Here is an 18,443-nt window from a genome sequence, read left to right as displayed (position 1 = left end):
TCGTCTGTAATGTCCCTCTTGTATTGAAGCCCCGACATGAGAAATTGTTCCGCTGGTCAGTGCAAATCACGTGAGATTTGCACTGACACAGGAAGAGCAGTGAACTGAGACACTGGGAGCTTCCGCTACAAACAAGCTTAAAATATAGACTTATTTAATTTTTTTGGAACAATTTCTCATGTCGGGGCTTCAATACAAGAGGGACATTACAGACGAGCAGTATGGAGGTATTTGGATGTTTTTTGGTGTGTCTTTTTGGATGAAGAAAGTTGGTATCCATTGACATCCATTATATGGACAAATACTGCTACGCGGACCCCCCTGTAACTCAGAGAAGGCACGGAGGACTCTGAAAATTCTCACAGCTCTTAGTTGACATGAGGGTGAGTAGATAATGAGTGAAATTTGAATTTTGGGTGAACTATCACTTTAAGCCTGCTTTGCTTCTCTATTCTGCTGCTGTGTTTCCAGGATACAAAATAATTGTTTAACGACTTTTTTAAGGGATTTTTGGAAATAGATTTGACTCATGCTCTGATATACTGTATCCTCACAGTTCACAGTTTACTCCTGCAACCTACTGGTCAACAGATGAAAGAAGCTAGCTAGCAAAGTAAAAAAACATAGTTGATGCTAAGTAGCTGCAGGTTTCATTGTAAATCATTGTGGCTGCTGTTGGTTTAGTTTCCAACTAAATTTGAGGCATTTTATCAAGGCATTTTATCAAGCCTAACTGTAAATGAATTACATCAAACAGTTTGGTCCAGCTTTCAAATTGATGTCACCAAGAACTGCTATAACTGTACAGTCCCTGTCTTGTTAATAACTTAACTTAATAACTTTAAGTGCATCACAAAAAAATAAAGGCATGTGGCCCGTTTCCCATCTCTACGAGGAAAATATTTGTTAATAGTAAACAATGAAGAAAAAAACCCACTTGCAGTGAGCAGATCATACAAATACAAACTACCATGTGTTATGTTTATCAAGTGAAGCTTCATGCAAGTTACAACATTTATCACTAGTTTTTCAGAAAGAACTGAAATGTGTGCTGACAAAATCCCACTGTAGCTCTGTGTCTCATGCAGCACCACAATGTCATCAGAAGGCAAAACTGTTGCAGTCATGTTACTAATGTCAGTGTGAAAGAGCAGCTTATTTTTCTGTGATTTTTTTGAGAGCGTCAGGGACAGTCTCCCAGTTGGTGACGACTGGTTTAGAGCCTGTTACTGAGGCTGTGAGTGGTGAAAAAGCTCCTGATGTCCCTTCTCTTTGGTTGCCATGATATCTACAGAGTACAAAACGAGTTGACCTGAACAAACTGAAGTTCTGCAGTTCAGGCAACAGAGAGGGAGCCATCTCAAACACTGACTTTTTGCCCAGCGCTTGACGTTTGACAGAGGAGGCTGATAACACGCCGCTCAGTCAGTGGCTGTTTGTACATGACCTCAGCCTGCAGTTCTCTGCTCTTTAAGAAAATATTTAATATGACTTCACTGCAAACATAGCACAAATTAAGTTCTCCTCAACTATTGGCGGGGGCAATTCTGTCATCCCAGTATGGATAGGAACATGTCCCTACTGTCCATTTGTACCTATGCTGTCCTGTTGCCTGTTTTCATTCACACCCTAATCAATGTCTTCCTTTCCTGTCTCTCCAGCCGGACCCTCCTCCCTGCGCTGGACTCAGGGGCCGAGGGGTCTGTGTCTCCCGTTCTTCCTCAGATCCTGCGTTGATGGAAGGAGCCCTCGGCCTCAGTGGGGGGGCCCCTGATGCAGTGGCCCCTCAGAGCTCCAGGCTGTCTTGGAAGTCAGAAACCGAGGACAGAGGTACAGCACATGGTTAACAACAGAAATGACTAATTATAGTTATTTTTAACTTGTTTTTAAACCTGCGTGTCATTAAAATAGTTACTTTGTTTACTGCGTCTGGGCGCTGCTAGAAGCCTGCTGTGAATTTATTTATATATTAGGCAAGATCTATGTGCATCTTTTAGTAGACATCTACACATCATTCCTCCTTCACTGGCTCTAAAACTGTGGCTTGTAAGATCATCATGCTCTGTTCTGTAAATCCCAGGTGGAGGAGAGACGGAGGGAGGAGGAGAAGAAGAAGAGAAGAAAGACCAGCTCCCGGAGAATCCGGTATCCTCTGCCATCCTTCGAGCCTCCATCCGATCCTTGTCTCCGTTTCGTCGTCACAGCTGGGAGCCGGGCAGGAACAACGCCGCTGCTGATGTGGACGTCACACAGCGCAGGTATCAGCATCATTATACAGTAGGCTCTCTGAGCGAGGCTTAGAAAATAGCTGGTCGTCATGACAACCGAGAGCATGTCACACTATCCACAAGTTTCCGAACATCAAAAACGTAAGCCGGTTTTGCTCTTCCGGTGGAATTGCATGTTTACCTTTCCATGGTTTCACTAGTTGTCATAGTTGCGGTGAACGCATGGATCTAACACTGGTTTTTAACAATGGAGGTCCATATGTGTGATATCCATTGTTAAAAGCTGGTGTGATGATCCATGCGTTTTACAGATTTTCAATGAAAAAAAAAAAAGATTCATGTGTTTCATGCGACTACTGAAACCATGGAAACGTAAACATCCAATTCCAGAGTAAAACCAGCTTCATTTTGACGTTTGGAAAAAGGTGGATAACCAAACTCGGCATGCTGCTTTAATATGGTGTGGAAACAATTTCATGACCTCTGAGCCTGCTTGGTGAACAGCTGTGGACAGATGTTTAGGAGTACAGTGACACTCTCACAAGCCACTCTCATTCCAGACCGTTGTTCTCTGATAGTGGAACAAACTACTGAACCCTGTCAGGGACGTCCAGCAGGGCTGTCCCTCTCTTTGTTCAGGGACTCATCTCTTCCAAGAACACCTCCTCTCCTTTTACATGTTTTACTACCACTTCCCTCATGTCATCTCTTTGCACAATTGAATAGATGTAGCACTTAATATTTGCCCTTCTGCATGGTTAACTCACTTTGAATGAAAATGTTCTTTTAATGATTTAAACTAAATATACAGTGAAAGTGACAGTGACATAGTCAGAACCTCACATCTGTCCCACTCATCTTTTTCATCGATCCCTTGTCTGTCCCTCTGTCCCGCTCCACTAACTGTCCGTCCGTCTCTTCCTCCAGCTCAATGAAGAGCCTATCAGGAGAGGTGAAGAGAGCCAAGCCCCTCCTCCACAGAAGAAGGTACACCTTTAATACACACTCTTCTTCTCCGACTGCTGTGAGTTGGAGCCACTCATCCCGTCTGTCCTGCAGGACGAGGATGAGACAGTGTGAGGTCACGCTCTCACTCTTTACTGTTCACAGCATCACACCAGAGTCCGGGAGTGGTTTGTCATTACTGGGTTCTTATTGGAGTGATGTTGTCATCTCTGAGGCCTCAGTCTGCTCACATGACTGTCCATACACACACTCACACACGCACAGACACAGACACAGACAGACACGTTTGTATGGCTATCTTTGTGAGGACACTCATTGACATAATGTTTTCCCTAGCCCCTAACCCTAACCTCAACCATCCAAAACAAATGCCTAACCTTTACTATAGCCTACTCTTAACCTAACTTAAACCTAATTTATAATAACCTAGTTATCATAAAGTCTTAAAGGGATACACCAACATTTTTTTTTACGTGTCTTGCCTCACTCCCCAAGTCCATGACAAGCAGATAGACACCATCCTTTCGACTGTGTGTGCAGTAACAAGGGAGATAGAGCCGTATCGCCCGTAATTAGCTTAGCTCAAACGCTGGAAGTGTATAGGTAGTGTTAGCCTGCCTCCACCTAAAGTCATCAGAGAAACTCTTCAGCAACTCTAAACGGAAACCGGCGGGCCGATCTTCGTCTCAGAGCTGACAAAACTCTCCGGTAAGGCATCTTGAGCAGTCAAATGCCTGTAACGGGACCAGATCGGTCAAAACGGAGGGTTCAAGCAAAGACGGTTTATATTGGTTCAAGCTAGCTACATCGAGGGTAGGTTAGCTTCCTATTTCAAAGTAAAAGCACACATTCTATCGTCATGGTTTTCTGTATGTAAAGGGCAACGGGTGTTTTTATTTTGTGAAAGTAACCGGAAGTGCGTTGGTCACAACGGCTAGCTTGAGTAGCGCCAAATTCGTCCAAACAAAATTGTAAACAGCTGGTATTTAGACAAATTAATGACCCACTGCTGATCTAAAAGGCTACTTTCTCGCCTAAAAATGTTTGAAATGTTGATAAAGTGATATATTTACAGAGTTTAGACTGCTGATTTCGGCTCGGGTAGGAGGCAGGCTAACACTACCTATGCACTTCCAGCGTTTGAGCTAAGCTAATTAGCGGTGCGCCAGCTCTGCCCGTATCTCCCTTGTTACTGCACGCACAGTCGAAAGGATGGTGTCTATCTGCTGGTCATGGACTCGGGAGTGAGGCAAGACATGAAAACAATTTTTTTGGTGTATCCCTTTAACCCTCAAACAGCCCTTGGAAGGGGTCTGAGAAAGTGAGGACCGGCCAAAATGTCCTCACTTTCCCAAAATGTCCTCACTCTGATGGTTAAAAACACCAACTGGTCCTCACATGTACAGTATAGCTGTACAAGTACACACACACAGGGACACAGACAGAGACACACAAAGAGACACAGACACATACATACGGTGTCCAATGGAAAAGTCATTAATGCAATGAAAGTCTGGCCGGAGAGAGGGTGGAGATGGAAACTCCTCTGATTCATTCTAATGCGGTTCAGTGATGTGTTGAGCTGATCAGCAGCTGGAGACAAACATGTGTCCAGCTGTGGACCGTCTCATCTCTGAGGTCCGGTGTGGACGTCTCTCTCTCAACACCGATTGGTCCAGTACAGATCTGAATGAGAACAGGAGAGAACCACATTCCTCCTCGTCCTCCTTTATAAACCAGCTGGAGCACCACACACACACACACACACCTCTGTGATATGTGTTTATATGAAGATCAGATAAATAGCTTGCCTATTTATTTTTTTAGCTGTGTCTTCTGTTGTATTTAGTTTGACAGGGCAACTATTAATCAAAGTGAAACACTATAAATAGAAGTAGAAGTAAGAAGTAATAGTCTGTAGCTTTCTGCAGCTGTATAGTAGACATCATCATCGCCTCAGCCTCAGTCTGCTGACAGGAGTATCACACCAGTGTCCTCCTCCGTCTTTCCCATCATCCATTTCATCTGCCCATGAATCACTCACCGGTGAAGTTTGGTGTCAAATCAGAACGCACTCCTCCCTCCATAACGCAGCTCACCACCATCACATCATCATGATCATTAACCCATCCCTCTTCTCTTCTCTCTGTCTTCTATCATCCATTCTTCATCTCTCCAGTATGAGCTGGTGTCCATCCAACCTTCATCGTCCTCATCAGCAGCAAATAGACAACAGAAGGTAAAGAGGTGGGGGGTGGTCTGGTCGGAGGGTAAAGAGGCCTGGGGTCTGGTGGTCTCAGCATCACAACATGAGGAAGTCAGCTCTGTGTGTGTGTGTTTGAAACGCAGCTACAGCCTGGAGGGTCTGGAGGTGGAGCAGGGAGGGGTCCAGACCCCGTGTCCCCGTCTGGACCAGGAGGAGGGGACCGAAAGCCGAGGTTTCCGTCTGGGGGACCAGGAGAGGGGGTCGCTGGTCTCCCTGACCGAGGAGGAGCAGGAAGGAGACGGCAGCAGCATCGACAGCCAGGTGTGTGTCTGTGTGTGTGTTTGTGGAGGCTCATGTTAACATTCTGCTAATTTAGTGGTTCCCAACCTTTTTTGGATCATTTTGACATCACAAATCTCTGGCAACCCTGTCAATCAAGATGCACCAGCTCAGATATTTTTATATTTATTTGAACATGATTAATTTTGAACACGATTTATATTCGAGAAAGTGAAAGTATACAGTAGAATACAGTTGTTTAAGATTGATTTGATTTGATTTGATTTGATCAACTTTATTAATCCCAGAGGGCAATTCTGTTCAGCAGTCCACCAAGAATAATACAAGCTCATCCACAACAATACAACAATACAAACTCATCCACATTCGTACCTACATACATACGCACAGGTGCCTGTTTGTGTTTACAATGGAAGCAAAAGATGTCCATCTTTGTCTCCCGTTTGGCCTTCCAGCGTGTAAAATATATATATATATATATATTATTTCCACATAATTGTGTGGTGTTTATAATTATAATTTGACAAAGAATAATAATTAGTTATTAAACTTAAACTTAAATATTTGTATCAATATAATGTATAATTTTATTATCAATTACTAGACATTTCAGGCGACCCCACATGGGGTCCCGACCCAAAGGTTGAAAAACACTGTGCTAATTTGTATCTTTGACAAAGGCTGCTGTAGAGCTAGGTGGTTAATCAAATTAAAATTTTCTTATATTTTGGCTTCTAACAACAAAAAACAAGATGACTGAAATGAAACTAAAGTTATAGTGTTTTGTTTTTGAAGCTTGAATTAAACATATTTCGACAGCAGTTTTTGTTTTAATCTCTTTTAAAAAGTAGACAGAGATGTAGACTATTTTATCGTGCTCTCAACCTCGTTCCAAGTCTGTGGTCCTTTAACGGTCACACTAAGACTAGTACATTTCAGTTTCCGTTTCTTTCCCTTTATAAGTTGTTTCCCTCTCGTGTTGTATTCGTGAGTGGGTAGAGAAATTGGGATGAGATGACAGAGTCTGTCATTGAGTCTAAATGCTACATCATACATTACACATGTACACATTGTATATAGTTATTTCACAACAGACAGAGCAGCGCTAGACTGAGGCTCTGTAGCCCAATGAAAACCAGTCACACTCACATTCTCACCTTGCATGTTTTTGAACTGGAAACTGTAGCAAAAAGCCACACAGACACAAGCAGAACATGAATGTCATGTCTCCACAGAAAGGGGAGCATACACAGCTAAGTTCTACTTCATCTAGCCAGGTGAATGATCAGCTCAGACTGAAGGACACTTGATCACAGATTCTGACTCATCGACGTATAAAAAGCCCCGTTGTGTGGAGGCTTTTATTCTGAAAGGAAACAAGCACATCCTGGTTCTGTTAAACTTCCAAACATCTGCTCATCTCCCATTATTGATTGGTTCTACTCCCTCCATGTGTTTGTAGACATCACATCAGGTACTGTCCATGACAACCAGCTGTCCCGTCATGTTCCATCACCAAACCCTCACCAAATCCATCTCCATGGTCGCCATCAGCCACCGTGATGTAGATGGTGAGTTTGTGTGTGTTTTTTGGTTTTTTTTTTGCTTCTCTTCATCCTGTCATGTATTCTTTTGAAGTTGTTGAATTTCTTTCCATCTGTCCATCCTCACCACGTCCACGCATGTTAGCGAGAGGATTTCCTCCGTCAAAGCCGCGAATCAGCTTCTCCCTCAGTATCTCTACGCTCCAGCCCAAAAATAGACGCTGCTTTTCTCTCGACTCGACCTCCAGTGGTGAGGAAGAGGAGGGAGAGAGTAAGTATGATGAGTGTTTCCCCCTGTCGGCGTGGATCCTGTAACACCGCCCTACAGACACCACACGTTGACTAAAACTGACACGGAGCAGCAGAACCAGGAAGAGAAAAGACGTCACCTGTTCACTGATGCTGGACTAACCTGCTGCTACAGTAACTGATCTGTGTCCAGCCTTAAAAACACTGTAGCCACCTCTGACCTGTGCCTCTGCTTCATGTTGCTGACTCATAATACAGCTCACTTAACTGATAGACTAGCAGGAAGGGCCCTCAGATTTTGAGGTACCCCTACCCGAGGTAGAACAAAACACAACTATGTTTTTTTTTATCTTTAGGGTCTCCTATTCATTAAATGGAATGTTGTGAACTTTTATTTTGGGGCAAAATTTGTTTTTGGGGGTAGAACTACCCCAATCTCTGTAAAACAGACAAATTAGGCCAGTCCGCCTAATGGTAAGATGACAAAAAAGCCCATCACTTGAGAATGCTCACTCTTTTCCCATTCATATCTGCTGAGCTATGAACCAGGTGTCTGTCCTACATCACCAGTCAGTCAGAAATGAATTCACTTTTAAAAAATCATGAAAAATGAACCTGAAAACATAGTTGTAATTTAGGCAGAAATTGCATTTTTGTGATAATGGGAAAGGGGGACCCTTAACTTTTCTCTTATTTAACATAAAATCATAAATTCCTTTCAAATACACTATTATTGTATTCCCTAGGATGTTGTTGAACAATACCCAGTGGTTGTATGGAGATATCTAGTACAGTTTTATTGTAAATAAGATTTCTTTTGACCAACCTCTTCTCTAAAAACAGCCAAATTAGGTAATTCTTATAAATTAAGAATGGTCACTAAAGCCTTTTTTGAGTACTTGCTGCTAGACTATGAGAGATGACGGGCTCATTGATCAGGACTGCAACACCATGTGATGTCATCCAGCAGGACGCTAAATTAACCATCACATACAGTACAAGCAAGCTCACAACATGCATGAACACAGTGTTTCTGCTGTCAGATCAAATTATTGGACAATGGTGAAAACTTGTCTGTTGAATCCAGTCTGAGTGTTCCAGGCCGGTTCTTGTTCTGCAAACTTTGGTCTCGCCCCACAAAGAAAGCAGGTTCTGTCCTTGACCTCGGAAACAGTAGTTTCTGCTTACTTGCTTTCTTTTTTTTACTTGCTTTCACCTGTATGTCATGGGCTTCATCAAGTTTATTGCCTTGAAGGAAGTAAATTCATCTCTGCCGTTACACTGGCACAAACCCTCAGGATGAAGATGAATGCATCTGTTCACTGAACCAGTTGATTAGTTTAAGTTCTGTTGAAATCCTACTGCTCCTCTATTTCCCTTATCCTTCTGTATGTAAGATAAATAGCCTTTTTGGTGGCTCTGTGATGCTTAACAACTCTGTAAACGTTGTACACTGAATATTTTATATGGTCCCACATTTTGCAAGGCAGGATGGCTCTATAGCATCACAGAACATTTCCTCCCCCCTTGGTTTGACCTACATGCACAAAAATCTTCAGGCACTTGCCAAAAAAAGCATCCAGTAGTAGTAGTAGTTCGTCACCATTTGGGATTTAATTTGCTATTTTGTGAATCAAGGACATCATACAACAATAAACTTTTGAAGTTTTCATTGTAGAACCTGGCCATAGTGTTGTGGGCAGTGAAAAATTACAAATGCTTTATCTCTGAGACACATTGTCCAAACTTTATATATTTTATCACAATCTCTGCATAAACACATCTATGTAATCATATTTATCAATAGTCAGTATATCACCTAATAGGAACTATAATGTTTTACAATTTCATACTCTACTATTAGCAGATAAACCAGACCCTCATCAAAGGTGGTCAGAAAAATCAGAAATTCTCATTGAAGGTTGTAGCTGAGTTTTAAAACAATGAAAACTATTTTGTACCAGGAAGTGGACGGACAGCATGGCTGCTTTAACTGTCTTACTACCTGTACTGCTGAGGTGTAATTCAGTGCTGCTTATGTGAATGTTTTGTACTCAGTCAGGATTAGAGTTGTCTCTCTGATGTCTGCTGCGCTGTTGTGACAGCAGGTGATAACCTACCAGTCTCTGTGTTGTTTAGTCACGTCTTGTCATCTTGGGTCCTGATGTAGTTTTCAGCGCCGTGTCCTTAGAGACTCTGACCTGCAGCGTAGCAGCTACTGATCAGATAACAGTGTCCTCTCTGCTTCCTGTAGGGGGCAGCTCATTCTCCAGTAACTCTGGCTCACTGGAATACAGGTAAGAAGAGAAACCGATCAAGATCATTCACTATAATATTAGCTATTGGTTTACAATCCATCTGTGGATCACGGTGTAGACAAGCTGTGATCTAATGCATGGATTTTAGTTTCAATACAGTGCAGCTAAGTATGGGTTTTAGAAGGCACTGAGTTCAGATCAGATCAGATAACATGGATGTGTGTGTGTGTGTGTCAGTATTTCAGAGGAGGATCCCAGCCCCCTGCGGAGTGAAGCTGAGGTGAAAGGAGGAGCCAAGATCAGCCGGACATTCAGCTACCTCCGCAGTAAGATGAGCAAGAAATGCAAGGTGAGAAATGACAAACCTTCAGTTTGAAGCAGATAATCCACAGTGACCCCGGAAGTAACATCCTGAAATAATTTTTGTCTCTGTTTTTGAGACTTATATGTTAGGAAATGTTAGGGAGTCTCTATGACATGGCAGCACACATGGCTGTGATTGGTCCTCATGTGTGACCACCAGGGCTCATACAGATATACAGTAACAGATAGACAGGGGGGGGGGGGGGGCTATACAGTTATGTCAAATACAGTCAAAGAAGAAGTTTTCTCTGTCTCTGTCGATGTTTTATCCACAAGACACTGTGACAGGTTGAAGCAGGTTTCTCTGAACATCAGTGTGTTATCACCTGCAGAACTTTAAAGGGGTAGTTCACCCCAAATTCAAATTTCACTCATTATCTACTCACCCTCATGTCGACTAAGAGCTGTGAGAAGTTTCTGAGTCCTCCGTGCCTTCTCTGAGTTACGGGGGGGTCCATGCAGCAGTATTTGTCCATATAATGGTTGTCAATGGATACCAACTTTCTTCGTCCAAAAAGACACACCAAAAAACATCCAAATACCTCCATACTGCTCGTCTGTAATGTCCCTCTTGTATTGAAGCCCCGACATGAGAAATTGTTCCGCCGGCAGGAAGAGCAGTGAACCGAGACACTGGGAGCTTCCGCTACAAACAAGCTTAAAATATAGACTTATTTCATTTTTTCTGAACAATTTCTCATGTTGGGGCTTCAATACAAGAGAGACATTACAGACGAGCACTATGGAGGTATTTGGATGTTTTTTGGTGTGTCTTTTTGGACCAAGAAAGTTGGTATCCATTCACAACCATTATATGGACAAATACTGCTGCGCGGACCGCCCCGTAACTCAGAGAAGCCACTGAGGACTCTGAAACTTCTCACAGCTCTTAGTTGACATGAGGGTGAGTAGATAATGAGTGAAATTTTAATTTTGGGCGAACTATCCCTTTAGCGCCTGTGTGGAGAAATCTGGAGGGTCATGGTTGAGAGGAACAGTCTCTGTGATCCGAACCTGAGTGGTTCTTCACTACTGGACTTATGTGATGGTCGTAGTTTGACCATAACAAACACAATGTTTGAAGTAGCTCATACATGTAAGTGTAGTTGGTACCACAGCATCATAGACTTCGTGGTTGCACCATCGAACCTGTGGATTTACGCTTTGGACCCTCAGGTGAAGTGGGGGCAAAGGTGTCAACTGAGTTGGATCAGGTGATGGGGAAGGACGGACAGATCTAATAAACCCAGTGGGAACATCTGGGGGAGGCCTCTGTCTGTCTGTCTGCAGCCTCTGGTTCCTGTTAGCTGACAGGAGTGGCACTCGATGTCTCCGAGTTCTCTAATACTAACAACAATATGGTTTTCAGGAGAAGGACCGAAGAGGAGAGAAGGAACGAGAGAGTAAAGACAGAGAAAAGAAGAGTGCAAACAGTCATGTCTTCATCCTGGTCAGTCAGTCTCCACCCACCTCCTGTCAGCACTGCACAAGAACTCTGCACAACAAGGACACTCTGCTCTGCAACAGTAAGACTCACTCACAACTCCACCTCTCCATCTTTCTTTTGTCTGTCCATTTCTCTTCCTTCCTTCCTTCCTTCCTTCCTTCCTTCCTTCCTTCCTTCCTTCCTTCCTTCCTCTTGAAGTCTGAAGTAGTTTCCCTGTGATGTATTTGTCTCATTACAGTTTATAATGATGCTCAGTTTAACACATTTATTTACTTATTGGAGCAATTATTGAAGAAATAAACTCATAATCTGCTGCTGCTGCTCAGTGAATCCTTCTCCTCTCCTGGTTCTAGGATTATTAATAATGATTAAAGGGACAACGAGGAGTTTTGGAAAAGCGAAGTGTTTTCACACTACATTTATGAGCCTCCGCGCACCGTGAAATTCTTTGACCGGCGCAAGACAGACTCATGTTTTCATTCATCAAGAATTAAAGTCAGAGGTTCGAAGACGATCACATACCGTCGTAGTTCCGACCATAAACGGTGATTCGGCGGCCTTATTCTCATGACTCGCCACGAAACCGAAAGTAAAGAAACGCTGGTCGGCTCGCCCAGCATTTCCACCACCACTAATAATAACAAAATAACGATAGAGACAAAACCATATATTTATCGAAAATGGGCCCATTAACAAGTGTGGGTAACGTAGATTCATCCACATTAATATGAGACTTTTTTTATTGTCGCGGAATTTTTCGTTCTGCCGCTGGAGAAAACTCCTCGTTGTCCCTTTAATTAGGTGGGACAGTCTGTGCTCAGTGTGGCAGTACAAGTCAACAAGTCTCACCTGTTGATGGCTGATCCCTTCACTGCTTTGAAAGTCTTTGTTTGTACTTTGTCCACTGGTCTATGTTCACCTAAACATCACTGCTCCTCAGCTGGCTGACGCTCTTTTCTGTATTGTGGGAATTTTGCCCAGAATGTGGTTAAATGACTCTCTCTCTTTCATGTCTTTCATGTTGAAGTATGAGGGTTGTCCCTGGGTGTTTGAGCCATTTTTTGAGGCCTTTTCTTCTTCACTTGGCTCTGAGATCATACATTTCCTGTAGAGGTTAACATTTTGTCCCAGATATGTTTTAGTTATATGTTTCTCTACTTCAGTAGATGGAGGAAGTGATTTTGGATCATCTGCAAAAAGTAGACATTTAATTTCTGTCAGAGAGCCTGTGTCACACAGAGCTTTAGATGAAACGAGTCAAACCAACAGGAACTTGTAGATTTGAGGAGAACGACGTTGGCGTATGAGTGTATTTGTGTATTTGTGTGTTTATCACTGCTTTGTAATCTATTTCACTCCGGCAATGAGGAATTGGTTTACACTTGAGATGAACATGTTTATAATGGTTGTTGCTGTTGTGTTGTTTACAGACTGTGGAGTTTACATCCATAAGAGCTGCAGGGAGAGTGTGTCTGTTTGCACTAAAAGCAAAGTAAAGGTAGGTCTGATCACACACCAGCAGGTCACAGTTTCCTACAGCAGTGGATCACATCTTGTTTTAACTTATGACTCACAAAATGTTGACAGCTCACATCTGACCCCTTAACAATATTCTTAATACTTCTAACGTATACATAGCTAATCATATTTAAAATGTCCTTTTTTTAATGACAAATGTCAAATATGGAGCTGACTGAACTGAAAACAAGGAGGGCTCAATTTTTATTTTTGTTTGATATCACTTCTCAATTCACCTTCTGTCTCTTGACTCTTTTCTTTTGATTCACCTTATACAGTAGTGAGACAAGGTATCCAGAGGAAACAATTATTAAAGTTTCTGTCATTAGCTATCATCACCTCAATAGACATTTTCAGTGTTTTGAAAGATATTTTTTAAACATGTTGAAAGTATTATACTTTTTCCTTTCTTTCATAATTACAACTTTGAATTGTGAATTCATACTGCAAATAATAATAATAATGGCTTACATTTACTTTTTAATTGCCCCTTGGGGATGAAAAAAGTTTTTTGAATTGAATTGAATTAAATTTATATAGAGCTTTTTATGATAGTATATGAAAAGTGCTATATAAATGTTAGCCATTATTTAGATTTAGATTTTTTTTATTTAGCACAAGTTAAAAAAAACAGTGCAAGGAGGGAACGAAGCCTGGAAGGCTTATACAATGTTCCAATCCCATCATCTAAGAATTACATGAAACTCAAGAAAGAAACAATAAAAAATACAGCATAGAAAAATTCGAAATAAACAATAAAATGTACAATGCAACATAGAAAAACTATAAAACATAAACAACAAAAGAAAGGAAGAAGGATGCATAATTAACATTAACAGGAAAATAACACTGAAGGTTATGACATAAGGTGTTTTTTCAGTAACTAATGATTATTATTTGCAGAACAGTTATTCTGCAAATAATAATAATAATGGCTTACATTTACTGTATATATAATATATTTCACGATACCCAAAGAAAGCAGTATTCATTCATACAACAAATAATTTGTTGACCCATCAGCATTTCACAGAGGGAGTTGAGTAAACCATTGCACTGAGCACAGTATCAGGGCAGGCCCCTGGCATAAACACTCTATGCGGTTGTTTAGGGCCACAGCCGTTAGGTGGGGGGCCACATGATCACATGAAGAACACAAAAATCTTGTTTAGGGCCACCAAAATCCTAGGGCCGGCCCTGCACAGTATCCTCAGTGCGCGTTGGGTTCGTTCACACCTGAACTTAAAGCTGACCACTGATCAGATCACTGGGACAGCAGAGGTGACTCATGAATCAGTCTCACCTGCTGTTACTGTGTGACCCTGACTCTGCTCTGATGTGTGTGTGTGACAGCAGAGGTCAGTGCTGTCCGGGCTGCTGAGTGTGTCAGCAGCTTGTAGAGACTCACACTGACAGCACTGATCAATGTGTGTAACTGGTGATTAACAAGAGCTCAGACCTCACTGTCCACATCCTGCTCTGTCAGTAATGACTCTGTGTTTACCTTCAGCAGCAGCCGGGGCCAGAAGCTGCTCCTGGGTCAGCTCTTACCACCAGGACTAAATGTAAGAACACAAACACCTTCAGACAGTCATCTCACAGTATCACACATTATCAAACATCTGTCGACAGCTGTCCTAAAAGTCCTAAACGTGCACCTTGATGTTTCTGTTCAGCTACATCCTCAGCATCATCAACATCATCCACATCTTCCTCATTGTCACGGGAACGCTGGTCAGCGGTGGCAATGCCTGACGACCAGCTTACTGTGATGTTTCCACGGAGACACCCCAGCATCTTCAATCCACACAGTAACCTGGCCAAGAGCATCTCCACCAGCAACATAGCAGGGTGAGGAGAGATACTTTTACTCTGTTACATATAAGACACATATTTACTTTAGACTCCACTTCATTTCTAGGAAGGACTTTTACTTTTCATTTCATTTCATTTTGGTTTATTCCATTCATGCTATACTTTCTACACATGGTTGCACATATTTACATAATGTACACATTGTCACCATGAATGAAAAGGAGCAGGATGAAGAAAACGTATAGTAACAACTAACCCTCTCTGTTGAAATAGAGCTTTTAGTCAGTGGAATTGATTTTCTTTCTTTTATTTTGAAAATGTGACAGACCACACAGCTCCTCCTCTGTCAGCCATGTTTGAAGTGTCAGTGTCCCAAGGATGCAGCATTAGATCAAGATAAGGCAGACTGTTCTTCACCAGAGTAGTAGTGAGAACAAAAACACGCACATCCCAAAAAACATGAGGCCAGGTGCAGGTCCACAAAAGGAGACACAAGTAGAAAAAGAAGAAGACCGCACACCAGCAATTGCTCCCGTGACAATTTATTGTCAACCACAAGAGAAGTAACGTTTCGGGCTCAGCCCTTCATGACTGTCTGATGAAGGGCTGAGCCCGAAACGTTACTTCTCTTGTGGTTGACAATAAATTGTCACGGGAGCAATTGCTGGTGTGCGGTCTTCTTCTTTTTCTACTTGTGTTCTTCACCAGAGACCATGATCTGATCTGAAGTCAGTGTTTGAAGATTTTGAATTAAAGATCCATTAAGTTGTAAATGTTTGCTTTGTTCAGCACAACCAAACTTATCACTGACTAGAAGAAGTAGAAAAACAACAATGGCTTGTTTTTTCCTCTATTACAATCCCGTATTATTGCCATGTTTGAGGTCTGTTTCACACTCTACAAGCTTTTTATTCTACAGGCTGTCAATACAATTACATTAGTTTAATATTAATTTAGTGACATGTTCACCCTGGCACATCCAGCAGCACCAGGGCCTGGTGTCACCTCAGACACGTTGTCTTGCTCATGGTCCCAGCAGCTGTAGACCAAACTGCGTTGTTGATGTTCTGCTCATTTAGAGATTGAACCTGTATAAAACTTGTTCTTGGTTTTTGTTCCTTGTAGATTAGACGATGTTCCACTGAGAGGCCTCAAGTTTCTGTCTCAGTCCACAGACTCTCTCCATCAGGGGAGCAAAGTCAACGCTTCAACTGAGTCTCTGACTGACGAAGGTACCAACAGACTCTCTCTCTCTCTCTCTCTCTCTCTCTCTCTCTCTCTCTCTCTCTCTCTCTCTCTCTCTCTCTCTCAAATTCAAATTAGCTTTATTGGAATGAATGTTATGAGAACTATGTTGCCAAAGCATCAATGAAACAAAACAAATACAACTCACAGAATCAAATATATACATATACATATAGACGCCCAGGTCCTTTCTGTGTGGAGTTTGCATGTTCTCCCCGTGTCTGCGTGGGTTTCCTCCGGGTGCTCCGGTTTCCCCCACCACTAAAAACATGTCGGCTAGGTTAATCCTCCAGTCAGCGCCACTGACCAAAGGCACTGGCTCATAATCTGGAGTTGGTCCCCGGGCGCTGCACCGTGGCTGCCCACTGCTCCTCAGGGATGGGTTAAATGCAGAGAAAGAATTTCACTGTACTAGCTGTATATGTGACCAATAAAGTACCTTTACCCTTTACCTTTTATATATATCTAATATATATCTCAATTTCAATTTTCAATTTCAATTTGCTTTATTGGCATGACTGTGATATACAATATTGCCAAAGCATTGGGACAGCAGAGTTAAAACAAATACATAGATAGTTAATTAATTAGTAACAATATAGAATAAATAGGTTAAAAAAATACATATATATATTTAAAAAAAATGTTCTCTCTCTCTCTCCCTCATAGCCTCTAAGTGTATTTGCATTTGTGTAATGAAACTGATGTCGATGATGATCCCTGAATGTGCTGATAAGCGTGTGTGTCTGTGTGCGCGCAGGCACTGAGATGATGGACAATCAGCTGATGGGAGAGTTTGAGTGCGACCTCAAAGACCTGGAGGCTGACTCCTGGAGCAGCTCGGTGGATAAGAAGTTCCTGAAAGCACAGAAGAAAGAGGAAATCAAGAGACAGGACGTCATCTACGGTAAAAACACCTATACCACTCATTTTGGAAGATCGGCAGTAGGTGTGAAAGCTCCATCACATCCCTGACCAAGGGTCCTCTCTCTCTCTCTCTCCTCAGAGTTGTACCAGACTGAGATCCACCATGTGAGGACACTAAAGATCATGTCTGAGGTGTACTACAAAGGCCTTCAGAGGGAGGTCCAGCTGGAGACAGACATTCTAGACAAGGTATCAATGAGCTATTCATAGATATTATTTTACACCATCAAGACTTAACAGAATGGGTTTAATTAATAATGATCTATATTGGAAGTGTGAGGCAGAAAGTGGCACATTTATCCATGCATTATGGGAATGTTCTAAGATCCTCCCCTTGTGGGAAAAAGTTATAGATTATATGAGCACACAATCATTAAATTGTGAACTTCCCAGGTCACCAAGACTACTGTATGTCTCCTTGGAGACAGAACTGTGGTACTCCTGTTGAACAAATATAGTTTCAGAATATTAAAAACTGGCCTAATAACATGTGCACAGACTATTCTGAGGTGTTGGAAGGAACCCCAAGCTCCCACACTGAGTATGTGGAAAACACAGATGATGGGGACTGTGGCATGCGAGAAGATGTTGGGGAGATTCAAATCGTGAAAATGATATGATAAAAGAAAAATGGGATAGTTTTGGTAGACAGATGTGTTAATTTTCCTGCCTTGCCTTGCCTACTTAATTACCTGCCTGTCTTATTTTTAGTTAATTTATTTTCAGATTTTTCATTTTATTTTCATTTTATTTTTTTGTATTACTATTTTTGACCTCCATTCTGTCTGTTTTGTTTGATGTTCATTTGTCTGTTGCAATAATGAAAATATAATTTAAAAAAGGTATCAATGAGCTGAGAGGCTGTCACTCACTCAGGGAAATATGAATAAGAACAATGATCTTCATTAAAGTCCAATGATTTCTTTTTTCCTGTAGATCTTCCCCGTCCTGGACGACTTGCTGCACACACACACAGACTTCCTCAACCGGCTCCTGGAGACTAAGAGAGCTTCAGCAATTTCAGGACAAAACAACAGCAACTTCCTCATCTGTCGCATCGGGGACGTCCTCGTCCAGCAGGTAGGACAAAACAGTCATGATGCTGGATGATTTGTGGCAATGATGACAGAGGAAGGGTTCCAACTCAACTCAAAAGACTTCATGATCATTTGATTGTTAGTGATACAGTATAGGAATTCTACCCACAGGAGATACTGAATGTGCTTTCCTTCTCTTCAGTTCTCAGACTGCAGCGCTGAACGCATGAAGAAGATTTATGGGAAGTTCTGCAGTCGTCACAATGAAGCTGTAAATCTCTACAAAGACCTGCAGGCCAAAGACAAACGCTTCCAGGCTTTCATCAAGGTGAGCTGGGTG

General features: G+C 42.0%; 1 protein-coding gene across 2 annotated transcripts in view; it reads left to right on the top strand.

Moving 5' to 3' along the window:
• LOC310987493 (uncharacterized protein) overlaps nt 1-18,443 on the top strand; it is a 102,986-nt gene that overhangs the window by 67,057 nt on the left and 17,486 nt on the right. Inside the window, exons 14-31 of one of the 2 annotated variants that reach the window (XM_083973775.1) lie at nt 1,662-1,830; nt 2,081-2,258; nt 3,156-3,215; nt 5,374-5,433; nt 5,544-5,721; nt 7,163-7,271; nt 7,390-7,515; nt 9,748-9,790; nt 9,989-10,100; nt 11,484-11,640; nt 12,992-13,059; nt 14,590-14,644; nt 14,756-14,930; nt 16,020-16,126; nt 16,900-17,046; nt 17,146-17,255; nt 18,003-18,146; nt 18,306-18,431. In XM_083973775.1, coding sequence (XP_083829901.1) covers nt 1,662-1,830; nt 2,081-2,258; nt 3,156-3,215; nt 5,374-5,433; nt 5,544-5,721; nt 7,163-7,271; nt 7,390-7,515; nt 9,748-9,790; nt 9,989-10,100; nt 11,484-11,640; nt 12,992-13,059; nt 14,590-14,644; nt 14,756-14,930; nt 16,020-16,126; nt 16,900-17,046; nt 17,146-17,255; nt 18,003-18,146; nt 18,306-18,431 — 2,124 coding nt within the window. The remainder of the gene's footprint in view (nt 1-1,661; nt 1,831-2,080; nt 2,259-3,155; nt 3,216-5,373; nt 5,434-5,543; nt 5,722-7,162; nt 7,272-7,389; nt 7,516-9,747; nt 9,791-9,988; nt 10,101-11,483; nt 11,641-12,991; nt 13,060-14,589; nt 14,645-14,755; nt 14,931-16,019; nt 16,127-16,899; nt 17,047-17,145; nt 17,256-18,002; nt 18,147-18,305; nt 18,432-18,443) is intronic. The other variant, XM_083973776.1, reaches the window with a different exon arrangement.

The sequence above is a fragment of the Trachurus trachurus genome (assembly GCF_905171665.1).
Source record: "Trachurus trachurus genome assembly, chromosome: 6".
NCBI classification, from domain to species: Eukaryota; Metazoa; Chordata; class Actinopteri; order Carangiformes; family Carangidae; genus Trachurus; species Trachurus trachurus.
Note: the sequence above shows the minus strand (reverse complement) of the source record. Positions and strands in the feature narration are given on the sequence as shown.